The 15,444-nt window shown below is 45.2% G+C and overlaps 1 protein-coding gene across 1 annotated transcript; it reads right to left on the bottom strand.

Annotated features, from left to right (window-relative positions):
• Positions 1-4,591: 4,591 nt before the first annotated feature.
• On the bottom strand, positions 4,592-13,073 carry CCDC160 (coiled-coil domain containing 160). Its single transcript, XM_045882716.3, has 3 exons — positions 12,922-13,073; positions 11,728-11,785; positions 4,592-5,772 (listed from the first exon to the last, which is right to left on the bottom strand). The coding sequence occupies exon 3, from the start codon at positions 5,746-5,748 to the stop codon at positions 4,777-4,779; it is 972 nt and encodes a 323-aa protein (XP_045738672.1). The 5' UTR covers positions 5,749-5,772; positions 11,728-11,785; positions 12,922-13,073; the 3' UTR covers positions 4,592-4,776.
• Between the last annotated feature and the right edge of the window lie 2,371 nt (positions 13,074-15,444).

Genomic DNA, 15,444 nt, shown 5'->3' with positions numbered 1-15,444 from the left:
CGTGCCAAGGGGAAATGGAAAATACTATAATAGCCTCTCTTGTCTCCATTCCCTTTTCCTAGATGAGCTTTTTCCCACTGGAGCACTGGAGCAGGGCTTTCTTTCCGCTTCTGGTATTCCGCCTGCCAGGGCCAGGGGTCAGCCTTACACTGGGCTGATTGGAGGGGGGTTGGGTAGGCTCTAACCCAAGAAAACTCCCTTTTACAGGGTTTGTCCTGAGGCCAGAAAGTCCATCACGACAGACTCAACACTCTGGCTTTAAGGCTTCATATACAAGTAAAATGGAAATAGCCTCCCTGCAACTTGTCGCACCTTCTCAGACACATCACACATCATCGATACACGTACTGTGGGTGAGTAGACCATATTCTCTCCAGAGAACACAACTGGAGGGACAATAAGTGTGAAAAGCTGGGCAAGAGTAATAGCTGGGAGGAGGCAAGTAGACTTGGTCAATTTCCCCTTGTCAGTTACGCAACAATAATGGTGATACCAACAAGGGTGATGCCCAGTGACTGTGATCTTTTGTTAACCTCTCAACAACACTATTTATAAACCCCATCCTACAAAATGAGGAAACTGAGTTTCGGGGGATTATGCAACTTGCCCAAGGTCACGCAGCTAGTAAGCGGATATCAAAGTCTGTGCACTTAATCTCTGTGCTATTCTGGCTCTTCTAAGAGAGGCACAGCGTGGTGTTTCTCTTTCGCACGTTTCTGCAACCAGACCACTCAGGGTGGACTTAGCTGGGTATCATGACCAAAACCTCTTAGGTCTTTTGTTTCCAAAACAAAAATGATGGCGGCCAAGGGACAGTGGCACCAGCAAAATTTTTTCCTGCAGTTTGTTATCTGGAACCTGCTCTTGATGTCATGAGACCTGCATTCTCCAGTCTTTTGGCAAATGAACAAAACAGTTGGAATCACAGTTTTCAGAGCAGAACCTCAAAGGGGACTTGAAGACTCAGCAACATGCATCATCCCCGTGTTCTTGTTCATTGCTGTTAAGAGTCCTCTGAGGAGCCAAAGAGATCTTCCACATTCACATTCCAGAAATGCCCCTGCCCCTGCCCCCATGCTTTGCCTGGAAAAATCCTTCTTATCCTTCAAGGCCCAGCTCAAATGTCACCTCCTTTATGAAGTCCTTCCCGGCCCCACAGGCAGAATTAATTGATCCTCCTCTGTGCTCCCAACAGCACCACTAGTATAGCATAAGTAAGATCCTTGAAGTCAGAGACCTGTCTTAGTCATAAATCCTTTTATCCTGATATCCCCAGCCTAGCACATGCCATATTTCATCAAATCTAAAACCCTACTGATTGTAAGATATACCACCATTTTATGAACCACTAAGAAAGATTTTTAAAAACTGACAATTATACTATAATATGCCATTGATTTGAAGACGTGTCCCAAATTCAGGGATGTCAAAATGTTAAAAAAAAAAAAAAAAAAGGTATGTCTCAGAAGTGATGAATGATGGTAATAAGTGCTTAGCAAATGTTTCTGGAACTGGATTGTGAACCCAAGGTGGAACAGATATTCCTAGGGCCCTGTGACAGCCCATGCTTCTTAGGAAGGAAGGAATTGGGAGTTGGTGGGGAATGGTGTACAATTGCATTGCTGATTTCAAATATTTAATCCAACAGATTAGTTAAAGGGATGAGTGGCCTGATGTGCTACTCCCGCTAAAAAAAAAAAACACACCTCCACATCTCCCATTTGATATACTAGAAGGTTCAGTAACAATATATTCTTTTTTTTAAGAAAAAGATTTATTTATTTATTTGAGAGAGAAAGAGGGGGGGCAGGGGGGAGGGGCAGAGGGAGATGGAGAGAGAATCCCAAGCAGACTCTGTGCCAAGTGCAGAGACCCATGCAGGGCTGGATCCCACACCCCTGAGATCACGACCTGAGCCAAAACCAAGAGTCAGACACTTAACTGACTGCGCCACCCAGGCGCCCCATCAGTGACAAAATATTCTGATCAAAATTGGGAGCCACCTAATGCAACAAATGTGATTACAGCGACAATGGGACAGAGTATTTGTGTCTGCCTTGACTTTGCCTCTTTATGCCATGTCAACCCAGTGCTGTTCACATCTGCTCATGAAGAAAACAGTTAACTGCCCAGTTTTCTCCCAGCTCATTATAGCCTTGCTTTAAAAAATAAAAGCATTGGGGGTGGGTGGTGCCTGGCTGGCTCAGTCAGTAGAGCATGGGATTCTTGGTCTCGGGGTTGTAAGTTTGAGCCCCACGCTGGGTGTAGAGATTACTTAAAATCTTTTTAAAATATATAAGAATTTAAAAAAGCGTCAAAAGGTGTGACCCCTTCCCAGCTCCAGACTGTTGGCTCTGTGAACATTGCTTCCATTTCTCCTCGGCCCTCTGGACCTGGTGATTGTATATTCTCTCCCTGGTTAGTGTCTGGACCTATGATTTTCACAGGGCCTTTCTGTAGGGCAGGCCTTACTGGGGCTCAGCATCCCAGGCTGTCTCATCAAGAATCTGTGTTCTAGGGGCACCTGGGTGGCGCAGTCAATCAGGTGCCCGACCCTTGGTGTCAGCTCAGGTCATGATCTCAGGTTCGTGAGATTGAGGCCCGTGTGGGGCTCCATGCTCAGCAGAGTCTGCTTAAGTTTCTCTCCCTCTCCCTCTGCCCCTCCCCACCTCTAACATAAATAAATCTAGAGAAAAAAGAATCTGTGTTCTGGCTCCTTCCAAGAAATACACCCCCTCCCAGAGATGGGCTAAGCCATGTGCTTATCTTTTCTAGACACACTCCTTCCCTGCCCCCTAAGCACACATAAGCACACATACAAACTCATGCAAGATAAACCAACTTGTCACTGAAGACTTTAGATGTGTGGTTGGTTGGCCGAAAGTCTCCTGGAGTAAAAACTCCTTTTTAAAAATTGAAATATACTAAGAAAATTGAGCCTAGTGGCTTAACACAATTTGTGCAATATTTTAAACATGTAAGTGGCTCTGCACGCTAGCAGTCAGGGACAGAGAGTCTTTCTGGGGCAAGGACAAAGGGCTAACTTTTAAGGGGGTGAAGAGGAAGAGAGCCAAACAGGCAAATTGTTCCTAGTTTGCTTTTGTGCCTAGACCCTTGGTGGGAAGCCAGGGACACCAGAAACCTGAAGGTCATCTTCCCCTTTCTGCAGGCTGCCAGCACCCAGGTTAAGTTATCGGGGCCCAGTCAGAAAGCACCAAGGATTACTATCTTCCTATTTAGTCCGATCTTCCCAGGCCAGGCACACCCTGCTCAGCCTCCAAGTCAGGGTAGTCTGCCTCCCTTCAGTGCCTTCCCCGACCTTAGTGAATAAAGGAAACGAGAAAGAACAAATGACCTCATTTGTTTCTTCTCCTAATTTATTACTGACATAGTATATGGGGGTGTTCAAACTACCGAAAAAAAAAAAAAAGAGCCTATGTATATTTCCTTTGAAAGGGGCGGGGTCTGCCAAGAAGGTCCCCCAAGTATTAGAACTGAATGCATCCAATACCATAGGAATTCTACTTCACAGGTACAGTTAGACCTGCAAATCAAACCACTGAGAACATCAGAACGGAACAGAATTTGGATGAGAGATGCACTCCCTCATTTTACAGATGAGGACTTTTAAGCCTGGAAGGTTAATTAGCTAGTTAATGGCAAAACAGGTCCTAGAACTCAAGTGTCTGGACTTCGAGTTTGGGGATTTCCCATCAGGGAAGACACCTAAACCCTTACAATTGTACCTGTAATTACGTTTGGCTCATTACCGTGCAAACAGAACTGCTATTACAAGAGATCGTGGTGATTGATACAAGCCAATGCACAGACTCAACGGGCCTAGCATTTCCACCAAAGGACCGAAGCAGTACCTTTGTATTCTCTGTTAAGTACAAAATTGTCATTGCCCAGGCCCCTGACAGGACTGGACTCCCATACAAATCAAGCCAGCTGGCTAACAGCTTACCTAGGTGACATCTTCTACCTTTCACTCCAGCCCCAGCCAGCGGGTGATACAAACCCGGCAGGAAGGTTGTGTAAGTTTTCCTGGTAGAATTTGGGAAGAACTGTGTCAACAACGCCCCTTGCTGGTCAACACAAGAAAATGCAAAAGCTATTGCAGACAAAATCAGAGCTCTAGCAAAGGTCACAGCCATGTCTCTTAAGTCGTCTTGCAGTCTATGGGAACCGTGGCCAGGTCAAGGGAGAAAGCATGGGGAAAACAGCAGGGGGGGGGGAGCTGCATTTTTTCCGGAGATGTTTATATGTGCCTAATTAAGGTTGGATCTCAAAGAAAGCAGATACATTTTTAGTATCCCATTGAGTCTGAACAGGCAGCTATAAGACCCAGAGACACATGTTATGCTTATACACACAAACAAGATTTTTATTGTTAACATCAACGAACACAGATGGAAGAATATTCATGTGCCAAGGACATATTGCTCACAAGATCACAAAATGGCTGTTGATTTGTATTCGTAAATGATTTGGTGAATCACTACATGTCTTGAGTGAAATAGATATATATAAAAAAGAGATTTCTGAAGCTTCATTTCCATTTGGACTCTCGTGATACCATCCCGAGAAGGAGAAAACAGAAGCTTTGAAGTTAATGCTCACACACTTTTATGGATAGCCTGATTCCACCCAAATGAACACCTACTTTCCCATCGCCCACATTTTAAGTAGCACACAAAGAAAGCATGAGAAACACTGATTTGGCTCCATGATTTGCCTCATGAGAGGCTTTTTTTTTTTAAATTTTTTTGAGTTTTAAAAAAAATCCCCCGTCAAGCTGTCCAGGGTACTTGGTGACGTCACGGAAGCAAAGTGTTTCCTAAGCAACTCCAGGGCCCTGTTATTTCTTGCTTGCAGAGTCTTCTCAGCTCTCAGCTCGTTCTTGATGGCGTCCAGCTCCCCGCGGATCTTTTCCATCTCTAGCTCATAATACAGTTTCATCTCTTCCTTCAGGAGTGCGTTTCCGATCTCCGTCTGACGCTTGAGTTTCCTAACGGCCTCTTTTAAATCTCGGTTCTCTAGGCTCAGCCTGTGGATGAGTTCTTTGGCTTGCTGGAGCTCTTCGGTTAGGTTCTGGACATTTGTCGCTTTCTCAGATAGGTCATTTCTTAAAGCTTGAAGCTCCCAGTCTTTCTTCGAAGTTTCTCCCCCTGTTTCCTGAAACTTGAGGGGCTTTGCGGAGACTTCTTTTTTGGAGTTCAAAAGTTCTTTTTCAGCATTTTCAAATTCCTCTTCTATTTTCCTGCATTTCATATTAAGTTCTTCCAGTTCTTCATTCAAAAGATTCAGGCGAAGTTTTGGAGACATTCCTTCGGTAAATTTCTTCTTTATGTCTGGTCGGGGTAGGATTGGTAATTCCTTTGTACTCCAGGTAGAACGGTCTTCTGTGCTGTTAAAGCTTTCTTCGGTCACCACATCCAAATTAGATGAGTCACAGGAGACAGAATTTGTGTCTGCTTCGTTTTTTGAAATGTTTATCTTTCTCTCTCTTAAATTTGGTTCTTGTTCTTTTTCATTTAGTTGAGAAATAAATTCTTTCCTCTTAAATTTATTTTCTTCTTGAAACTTTCTACTAGACAAATTATAAATTCCTTCTATTCTATTGGCTTTATCTAAAGTCATTTGTTCAGAAGAAGATTCAGGCTGAGACGCCTCATCTAGAACATCCTGTGCACTAAAGAAAGGAGCAAACATATTCTCCTTCCAGTGTTTTCTTCTAGCGTCCATTTCTCCAGGTACGTCTTCCAATTCCTGAAAAACAAAATTTAAAATCAAGGCACACGGTTTACACTGGCAGCTGGTGTAATGGGAAGAGCTACTTGTAGTCGCTCACGGGGGAAAGAACCTCAATAGTGGAGGACGAGCTTCAGGTCCCTCTTTTATGAACTGAACACCGGTTACGTGTCACAGACTCTTCCAGCGTTAAACTTCTCTGTTGCTATGCAGTATAATCAATCAACGGACACTTTGGGCTATTTACTGTAGAGAAAACGTTTCTATGAGAAAGCAACCGTACACATGAAAATGAACTGCTTCTAAAGAATAAAAGTGATTTCAAATTAACAGGTTAATATTAATGGTAGGTTACTACCTGTGCTTCCAATGTGCTTGATTTTTTTTTCTAGTTCTTTTACCTTGGACTATTTATTCATTCTTTAAAGTGACTAAAACATCAGGGCTTAATGCAATGTGAGCTGCTTTTGGTAAAGTATACCATGCAGACTTCCTTGTGAGTAACTCTGCCAAATGCCCTTCTGTCTTGACCTGCAAATTCCTGCTATTCCAGTCTTGGGCTTTGCTTTTAGGCAAGACTGCCAAGTGTACAGAATTCTATCCATTTTGACAGCAATTTCATGATGAGAACCGAATGTCAATGAGTGAAAATATCCATGCCACCGTATGTGTTCTTCTCGAGATACTGACCCCAGGTGTAGTTTTCAGGTGAAAACATGACATACCAAATCGCAACCAACTTTCCCAATTTCTAAAAATTAGAGGATATCTATTTGTTCCAAGAGAAGTCTTCCCTATTCAAAGAGAATCCATAACACACAGCTTTCCTAACATACGGAAATGTCTGATCAAATATAACCCACTTCTCAAAGTAGGGAGGAAGAAGGACCCAAGCAACACACTGAAAGGCCAGTGACATCTGAAACCACCAAACCAGCAACTGCAGTGACTGCCAAAGGGGGAGAAAAAGGAGGGGGTCCCTTTCTGCGGTTTTTACATTCACTTGCTGCAATGCATTTGCAGCATCATCACTGAGAAAAATCAAAGGATGCCTGCATCTCTTTTTCCCATGCACACAAATACAATTTTATCTTGGCAACTCTGAAAATGGCAATTGCTGCGTTCGTTTTTTAAAGTAATATTTGCTTTACTATTATTCAAGATTATAATGTTATAATATTATTTAGTATGTAATACATATTTACATAACATTGCATATAATATAAAGATTCTAATAGTAGTGGAAGCTCTTTGTAGAATTTTGGAAAATACAGAAAAGCACAAAAAACAAAAGGAGTCTCCCTCATAATCCCATGGCTCTGAGATAACCACTTTTTTTTTTTTTAAAGATTTTATTTATTTATTCATGAGAGAGAGAGAGAGAGGCAGAGGCAGAGGGAGAAGCAGGCTCCCCGTGGAGCAGGGAGCCCGATGCGGAACTCGATCCCAGGACCCTGGGATCATGACCTGAGCTGAAGGCAGACGCTTAACCGACTGAGCCACCCAGGCGTCCCTGAGATAACCACTTTTTGGTATATCATCTCTCCAGTATGTTTTCTTAACACCAGTAGTTTAAATGTTAGGTTTCCCTTGTTGTGGCAAGAGAGTAAACTTGCTATCGTGTACTGAACATGCCTAATCCCACCCAAGAAAGAGGGAAGGGACTCGCTATCCCCAAGGGTACATTCCCCACCGGCAACTACTTGGTTTTGAGGAAAGGGAAAGATACAGATATTCAGTGAAGGTGTTAGAATGATTGGTTCAAAAGCCATAAACCAAGCTTTATTTAAGTTTGGTTAACCAGACCACACAGTAATAAGCGGAGATTTGAAATTCATGGTATACGTTTGCCATTGAAGCATCATTTCCTTTCTCTTGAAATAGTCCTTTCTGACTTTTATTATTCTACTAAATCACCACCCAGAAGCATCTATGCTCTATCCTTCCTTAAAGGGGAAGATCATCCTAACCCTGGTTTCTCTCCTCTCTTAGGAATATGAATGCAAACGGCTGGGAGTTATCATGGTGGTCAGAAGAGAAAGGAACAGAGGGAAGATAGAAGACAGTGAAGCTAATTGCCAGTCACATTTTTTAGCAGTCACAGTTTCACCAGACAATTCTGTAAGACACAAATGCTTCTAGTCAGGCAGCAAGGGGCGACAGGTGACCATTCCTTGAACCTAACTCTGGATGAAAGGCACTGGGAGATTGATCGGGGAGGGAGGTGTGCAAGGGGGCAAGTAAGGGGAGGCCACTGTATTCCTGGAGATAGCGATAACGAGAAATCTGAGATTGAGATCTGGGTACAGAAAAAGGTTAAAACAGAAAAAACTCTTTTCATTAATAAGTTTGCACCCTGAGAAAGTGACTTCTATCTCCAACCCTCCCATAAATCTCTGGCAAAAACATACACGCATTTTTTTTTCTCTTCAATTTCACTACCTTTCTTCCTTGAGCCTCTGTACATTTTCCTGATACAGTCAGAGCTTTGCAAAGAACTGGGAAGAGTCCAGTTATTTTATAAGCGAGGCTCAGAGAAGTCAGGTGACTTGACCGAGTCCACACAGCCTGTAGTGGTAAAACTGAGACCCTGTCTCCCAGGTCAGTGCTTGCTCTAAAATTCCTCTTTATTCTTCTGCTAGGTTTCATTCCACAAACTGAAAGAAAACAACCCGCTATTTTCAGAGCTTAGGTATTTTTTTTAAAGGGCCACAAAAGGAGAGAGGAAAAATGAAGGGGGGAGGGTAAGGAGAATTGCATGTCACATATCAAAGGACAGAAAGAGAAAGGTTTGAAAAGCCTTCTGGAATTTCCCTCCCATGGCTTACACAGGACAGGGTCAAGGGGTCTCTGAGCTGCCTCTTTCTTTCTTTCTTTTTCTTTCTTTCCTCTTTCTCTCTTTCTTTTTTTGTTTTTTTTTTTTCCTCTTTCATTGGCAAGATATTCTTGAAGGGCTTGTTCCCAAATCTAGTCACAGAGTGTGGCAAAGCGCAGACTGGGGGGTAAAAGCTGCCAGTCTCATTTTCTCTTCCCAAACTGCACTGTTTGTTTTTTATGCAGAACAAGTATGACATTAGTATTCTCTGGCAAGGCCAAGGAATATGCTTTGAAACAATGACGTTCCTCTACCCTGCCAGGGCAGCCATTTTGCTCTCAATAAACTTGATTGGGTAATTTGTCGCAGCATAGGGCAAATCAAACCAGAAGCCATTACTGGAAGTATAAGCATGCCTTTTTAGTGGGTCAATTGTGAATATTTATTACTGTAACTGCCTCCCTAACACTACATTGGTCACTGAAGGACTAAAGGGTAAGGGAAGGAGGTCCAAGAGAGATGAAAAATTGGAAGAAACAAACAAGCCAGAACACAGGAAAACAATATAAAGTCATGTGGCAAAAATACCATTAATGGTCCTCTAAGACAGCAATCCCCCAGAAGTCCTTGGGACTGCGCTGTTAAGACAAGGGTGTCCATAATACGGCGACATCTATTCATTTGTGCCTGACATAAATTAATAACAGACTCCTGATCGTTCTAGTTAGTGTCTCTCTGAAAACATCACCATTTCTCCTCTGGTGACTTTCTTTTTTCGGTAGCAAAGTAGTAGGGCATTTTGGTGGAGTAAGGGATCTCCTGACTCATGGACGTGGTTTATATTCATCTAAAGAATTTGGGAACCCCTGATAAAATAAATTGCAAATAAATTTATAATGTAATGTGATGTAACATAAAAGAATTGCTGAGAGCTAAGCAAAGAGTGATCATTTATTATGGATCTTTAGGCAAACCATGCCATAAAAATTATAGGTGAACGCACAGCTATCCTCGAAGAGCTCCAGAAAATAATGCACCGCTATTTGCCGTGAAAGGAGAAACCCACAAAACCATCTCATTTCCATTTTCAAGGTAGGGGGCCCTGGGGAATAGACTCATATTAACGTGGATAAGTGGTTAAATATGTGAAATCTAATTATTTGTTTTCTAAAACATTCATTTTTTAAATCACATGCTTTAGGGAAATTTGCTAAGCTAAAAATCAAAGACCTTCCCCACCCCCCTTGCCTTATCTCATTTACATTGGAATTTGATTTCAAACTTTCAGGACCATCTCTTTTGCATAAATCTACATCTGTCTGCAAAATGCGATCATTCTTCCAGGCAGGGGTAGGCAGGGACTGGGAAACAGTTCTGGAAAACCTCCAAAGGTTTCCCCCACCCCCTCCCCTCGTCAGAGTGTTTCATCCCAAACAAACTTCGTAAATTGGGAATGGCAGTTGCAAAAGGTCATCTCCAACCTGGGACGGTCAAACTGTTGTCACGGCACTCAGCCTCCCAGCCACCCTCGACTAGAGGCGTGGCTTGTAGTCACAGCCCAGGAGCAGTAAGGGGAAGACAAAGGGCCCTTCTTAGCACAGGGAACTTTTCCCCATTATTCTTGGATGGTTTCAGTTCTCCCAACCCTCAGAAAAACTGCTTGGCCAAAATAAGGAAGGAGAAAAAAAAAAAAAAAAAAAAAGTCTGCTACAAAGAAAGTCACTGGCCTGGCTTCTTTGCTCAATTGTCTGATCTGTTCTCACTTAAAAGCAGTAGTTCTCGATCTTTTTTTCTGCCTCCACTGTTCCCAGGCACAAAGCACTACCATCATTACCCTCTCTCCTTATTTGAGAAGATTCTGGCCCCTCTAGGGGAGCTTCTCCATTCTCCACCCCCTTGAGAACCACTGGCTCGCAGAAAAATGTTAAATACCAAAATGAGGACCCAAATGAAGTGTCTGAAGTCAAGGTGGGGGAACACGTTGTTAGCATGCAAAATTGTGGGGACGAAGGAAGAGGAAGTTCTTGCGAAAGGAACTGAGTGTGAGGATTATAGTGGAAAAATCCTGAGGGGTGGCAGGTATCTTGACTCCCACACTTTAGAACAATGGGAAAACTTACCTTATGTGAGCTTCAGTTTCTCCCAGTATAAAATAGGGACAATAGATACCCATTTCACAGGTGGTTAAGAGAAACGAATGAAAACAAAAAACGGAAGCAACTGTAGTCTACTGTAAACAACAGGTTTTGTTCTTTTTCAGATTTTCCTTACCCTCCCTTGGAACAGAAACCAGCCAGTCAAACAACCCAACCCTTCTCCAAAGACACGTGCTCCAAAATCGTCAGCCTCAAGTTATCAGACCCCAGAAAGAGTCAGTTGGGGGGGGGGGGGAATGTAGGTGCTATTAAAACAAGCAGTGAGGACCCTAAACTCAAATCTTACATTATTTTAGCATGCATCCTCAGGGCAGGTCAGCCCCAAATCCCGAAGGTGGCCGATGCCCCCACATTTCTGAAGCCAAAGTGATTCTAAGGTAGTCTTTTCCACAACTGGAGATATTTGCATTTTATCTCCAGTTGCTTTACCCGGAACTTTCCAAATGCCCCAGTGTTTTTCAGAGCCTCCAATAACTTCTTAGAAATATCACAGTTGGAGTACCAATTTGAGTATTAGCGAGGATGACTCTGCACTCTTAAGTTTTTCCCATGCTGCTTCGACAGCATTTCATCATACTTCTACTTCGCTGATACACTGTGATCTCCTGGCATCCTATTCTTCTTTGTTTCCCTACACATAGTAACCACCAACAAATATCTGTTGAATGAATGAGCCTGAATATTCTTTCTGGAAATTCTATGATGCTGCAATTCTAACCGAGTTTTTGTCCATACTTATAATTTCTCCTCTGGTTTATGCAATATTATTTTGGGGACCATGGGAGGATTTTTTATTTTTATTTTTTTCCCTCAAAGTTTATTTGGCTTAGCGAAAGTCTCCAGGACACTTTTTCTTTTGTATTTTCGTGAGGCTTTTTTGAGATTCTACTGACAATGCAGATTAACAATCTAGTTACAAGGTTGAAGACTCGATGTTGGGTCAGGCTCTGGGCTTCTGAACACCAACAGTAACAAGATACCAGCCAGCACAACGGTACTTACACTCTCCGACGTCCAAGGTCTTCTCTTGGATGCCGTTGTTCTCCTTCTCCAGTTTGAACTGAAAATAAAATCCCCACAGCATAATTAGAAAATATAATTAACCAGAATGCCCAAATCCGTGTTTATATCTGAGATGTAGCTTAAAATGACAAGTGATATACTTAGAATGCCGTGTGGCCTATCTAAAATGTGATGCCAGACACTTTGAAGCAAGTTTTCTTTTTAACTTGCCAACCCACTTTCCCAACTGTCATGCCACCAAGTCTTGCGTCCCCAAGCAATGCAAATATCAAATAGGACAAGAACCATGGTGGCAGGTTATTCCACACGGTATCTCCCAGCCTTTAGCACCTACTGAGCAAATGAGCCACTGCTGGTGGCCACAGGAGCATGCTTGTTATTAATGAGCGTGCCAAGAGCCACGTTAGCAAAGGGCTGGAGCCTGGGCCTTGCCTCCCTCCCCCGGAGTCGGGTTAATTTGTGAAATCATTAAAAAGGAAAGCGATCTCGATTTTTTTTGCCTTCATCTTTCAGGGTCCTAACATTTGAGCCAAGTGCTCACTTCACGGGACAAATCGTCTTCCCCATTGTTTGGCAGATACTGAGAGTGAAGCAAAGTACCATTGAAAACTGGGCCCTGTGAACTGTTTTTACCCTCCAATTCTTTGTTAATTGGCGTCAAACTATTCCTTGTAGAAGGAAAGATACGGAGTCACCTTAATTCCAGAGGCTGAGTACTTTATTAGTATGGAAGTCACATTCGTGCTATAAAGCTGTATCTATGCATGCCTAGTTTGGGGGTTTTCTCGGTCAATGGTTCACAAACTCCTGCTATCCCTGCCTCCAGCGGGGAGAAGGGGGCTCGGGTCTGGGCGCTCCCTGCCACCTCCCCAGTCCCTACCCTCTGGGGGGGGTGCAGTGGGGGGGCGGAGGGAGAGGGCAGCGGGGAGGCCCGACCCCACTCCTCCTTCCGCACCCCACTCCCACCCCCTGTTCCCCTGGCTCCCTGGCGCTCGCCAGCTCCCGCCCCGGGTTCGGAGGAGAGCCGAGAGCCGCGGTGGGGGGTGGGCGGTGGTGGTGGTGGTGGTCCGAGGTGGCGGGGGGGGGGGGGGCGCGGGGCGACCGGGTGCTTCCGCCCGGGGTCCCTCAGCGGCGAGTCCGGGGCAGCCCCGGCGCTCCCGCGCGCGCACGTACCTGGAGACGTGGGTGGGGTCCGGCGGGCCCTGGCCCCTCTTCCCCGGAGCCAGGCACCAGCGGCGGGCGGCAGCCCTGGGCTCGGCGCTGGCCACCGCGACCCGGCCGGGCCGGCGCGGGGCAGAGCCTCTGCAGTGCAGCGCCAGCGCGGGCCGCGCCGTTGCCTAGCAACGGGCCGGCCGGATTTAAAGGGACCGGGGCGCCCGGGCCCCGCGCCGCGCGCCGGCCGCTGCCTGCCGCCAGTCGGAGCCCGCCCGGGCTCTGAGCATGCCCGGTGGGGCGGGCACAGCGGCGGCGGCGGCGGCCCGCCGGCGATGGGAGCTCGATCGGCCGAGGGCTGAGTCAGGGTGGGAAGGGGCGAGAAAGTGCGAGGCGGCCCCACCCACCGCGGGCTTATTACGGAGGGTCTGAGTGACTCACAAAGCCACCTGGACGCGGCGACTGTGCGGGGAGGAGGGCGTGGCACAGAGCTCATCGCTAGGCCTGCCGTTGAGTGGCCTGACTTTGAAGAGGGTTAGCTCGGAAAGTCGCCTGGCTGTGCTTCAGGGTCCCTAACGGTGTGGGAACTGCACCCTGCCGCCCACCCCCACGCTCACCCGTGCCCCTCTGCACAATGGTCTGGCCGGAATTTCTGCCTCTGGCCGGGGTTCTAAGGGCCCCTGTGTCCGGAGAGCATTGTCCCCCACTGTACCCCTGGGGGAGGCTGGGCTTGTGTCCCTGGTAGCTCAGGCCTCCTCATTTGTCACCGGGAAACAACATCCCCCAAACCACTGCTGCACCCATGTGTGTGTAAAATCTACTGGGGTCACTCAGTCCTACACCACTGCTCTCTTCTAGCTTCCAAGTTTGCTCCCAGCTTCCGGCATCTGGTTTGGGGGGATCAAGGCCATGTTCTTCATTATGTTAGAGACTCCAGTCCCGGTGTTTGGCTGAATCAATGTTCTTCTCAGACTGGGATTAGCCCGGTTGCCCGCTGCTGATTCTTCCATCACCAAATTGGTCACACACACTGATAACACACGGTGGCTCTGGTCCGATCTGGACGCAGCTGGGCCTGACCAAACGACAGACCCAGCAAAGGCTGTGGGGCCTGGGACAGAGCGGGTTTGGGGCGGGGGTGGGGGGGTGTTCAAGATTGTAATAATTGTGACTCTTAGGAAGGCTCATCCCTATTTTCTAGAAAGGAAACATTGGCTCTGGAATCTCAAGTGAAAGGTTTAAGCATGTTGGAAAAGGGACAGTCTAATTTCTTCAGCCCCAGCAAGGGACTGATTTAGAAACAGTGCCAGGATACATTTCGAAACTTCAAAACTTCTTGAGAACCGGATCTGACAGGTGTTTGGGAGCTGGCAAAGTTGCATTCAGAAGCCCTGAGGCCTAGTTCTCAGTCTCCTTTTTCCTCCTTAGAGAACCAATGTCAACCAACAGGGGTTGGAGGCAGGAAGAGGCCTAAAGTCATGGGTGTTTTGTTATGGACCCTGTCAGAATTAGTTTGTGGGATTCTGACAAAACCTCTTTTCTCCATATTAAGTCTCCACATTGCCTCACATTTATCATTTCTGTTTTAATTATTTTAAAAGGGTTCCACTTATTTTTTTTTTTAAGATTTTATTTATTTGACAGAGAGAGAGACAGCGAAGAGAGGGAACACAAGCAGGGGGAGTGGGAGAGGGAGAAGCAGGCCTCCCGCTGAGCAGGGAGCCCGATGCGGGGCTTGATCCCAGGACCCTGGGACCACGACCTGAGCCAAAGGCAGACTCTTAACGACTGAGCCACCCAGGCGCCCCCACTTACTTTTGCTTGGTATAGGATCCCTTATTTATGTAATAAAAGAATCTTAATAGCTCTGTGCCTCAGTTTCCTTGTTTGTACAATGGGAGTAATAATTGTACCTAGCTCATGGGAGCGTTGTGAGGATTAAGTGAGTTAATACTTTCAAAACCTTCAGAGCAATGCCTGACACATAGCAAACTCTATATAAATGTTTGCTATTAGTATTAGTATTAGAATTATCTTCTTTTATAAATTCATTACCTCCCTAAAAATATAAATATAAGCACACAGATGGTGATAGCTCAGGGTGTGCTCTAGGAAGTGGATTCTGAAGTCTCAAGACTCAAAATTCCAAATCTTTATTTCAGATGGAGTCCCAGACTCCCATTAGGCAACCCCATTCCGCTCTCATATCCCTGAAAAAAATGCACAAAGGGTTACTTTGGTCTTGCTGTACTTCTATTTTTAAATGTGGTGGGTCACTCTTTTATGTATTCAAAGTATGAAGTGGCAGAAAATCAACAACAGAGAGGACAGAGAGTTCTGTTACTCAAGGCTACTGCAGACTGGAGGATTGGCTTTCAAATGTGGAAGTCAGAAAACAGTTTACTATCCTCTGGAAACTGATCAATACAAAGGCAACAAGGCACCCGATGATAGTAGAATCATATGGTCATGATTCTATTCTATTCTCCATCACGATGGAGCTCAACATTCTTGTTTTACCAAGTAGGATATTGAAACCCAGAG

This window comes from Mirounga angustirostris, unplaced genomic scaffold (assembly GCF_029215605.1).
Source record: "Mirounga angustirostris isolate CCGP_5_RB_7025 unplaced genomic scaffold, mMirAng1.0.hap1 SCAF_11, whole genome shotgun sequence".
NCBI classification, from domain to species: Eukaryota; Metazoa; Chordata; class Mammalia; order Carnivora; family Phocidae; genus Mirounga; species Mirounga angustirostris.
Note: the sequence above shows the minus strand (reverse complement) of the source record. Positions and strands in the feature narration are given on the sequence as shown.

Bases quoted from the DNA above. Each gene is read 5' to 3' on its own strand.
- CCDC160 (XM_045882716.3), bottom strand. From the start codon at position 5,748: ATGGACGCTAGAAGAAAACACTGGAAGGAGAATATGTTTGCTCCTTTC.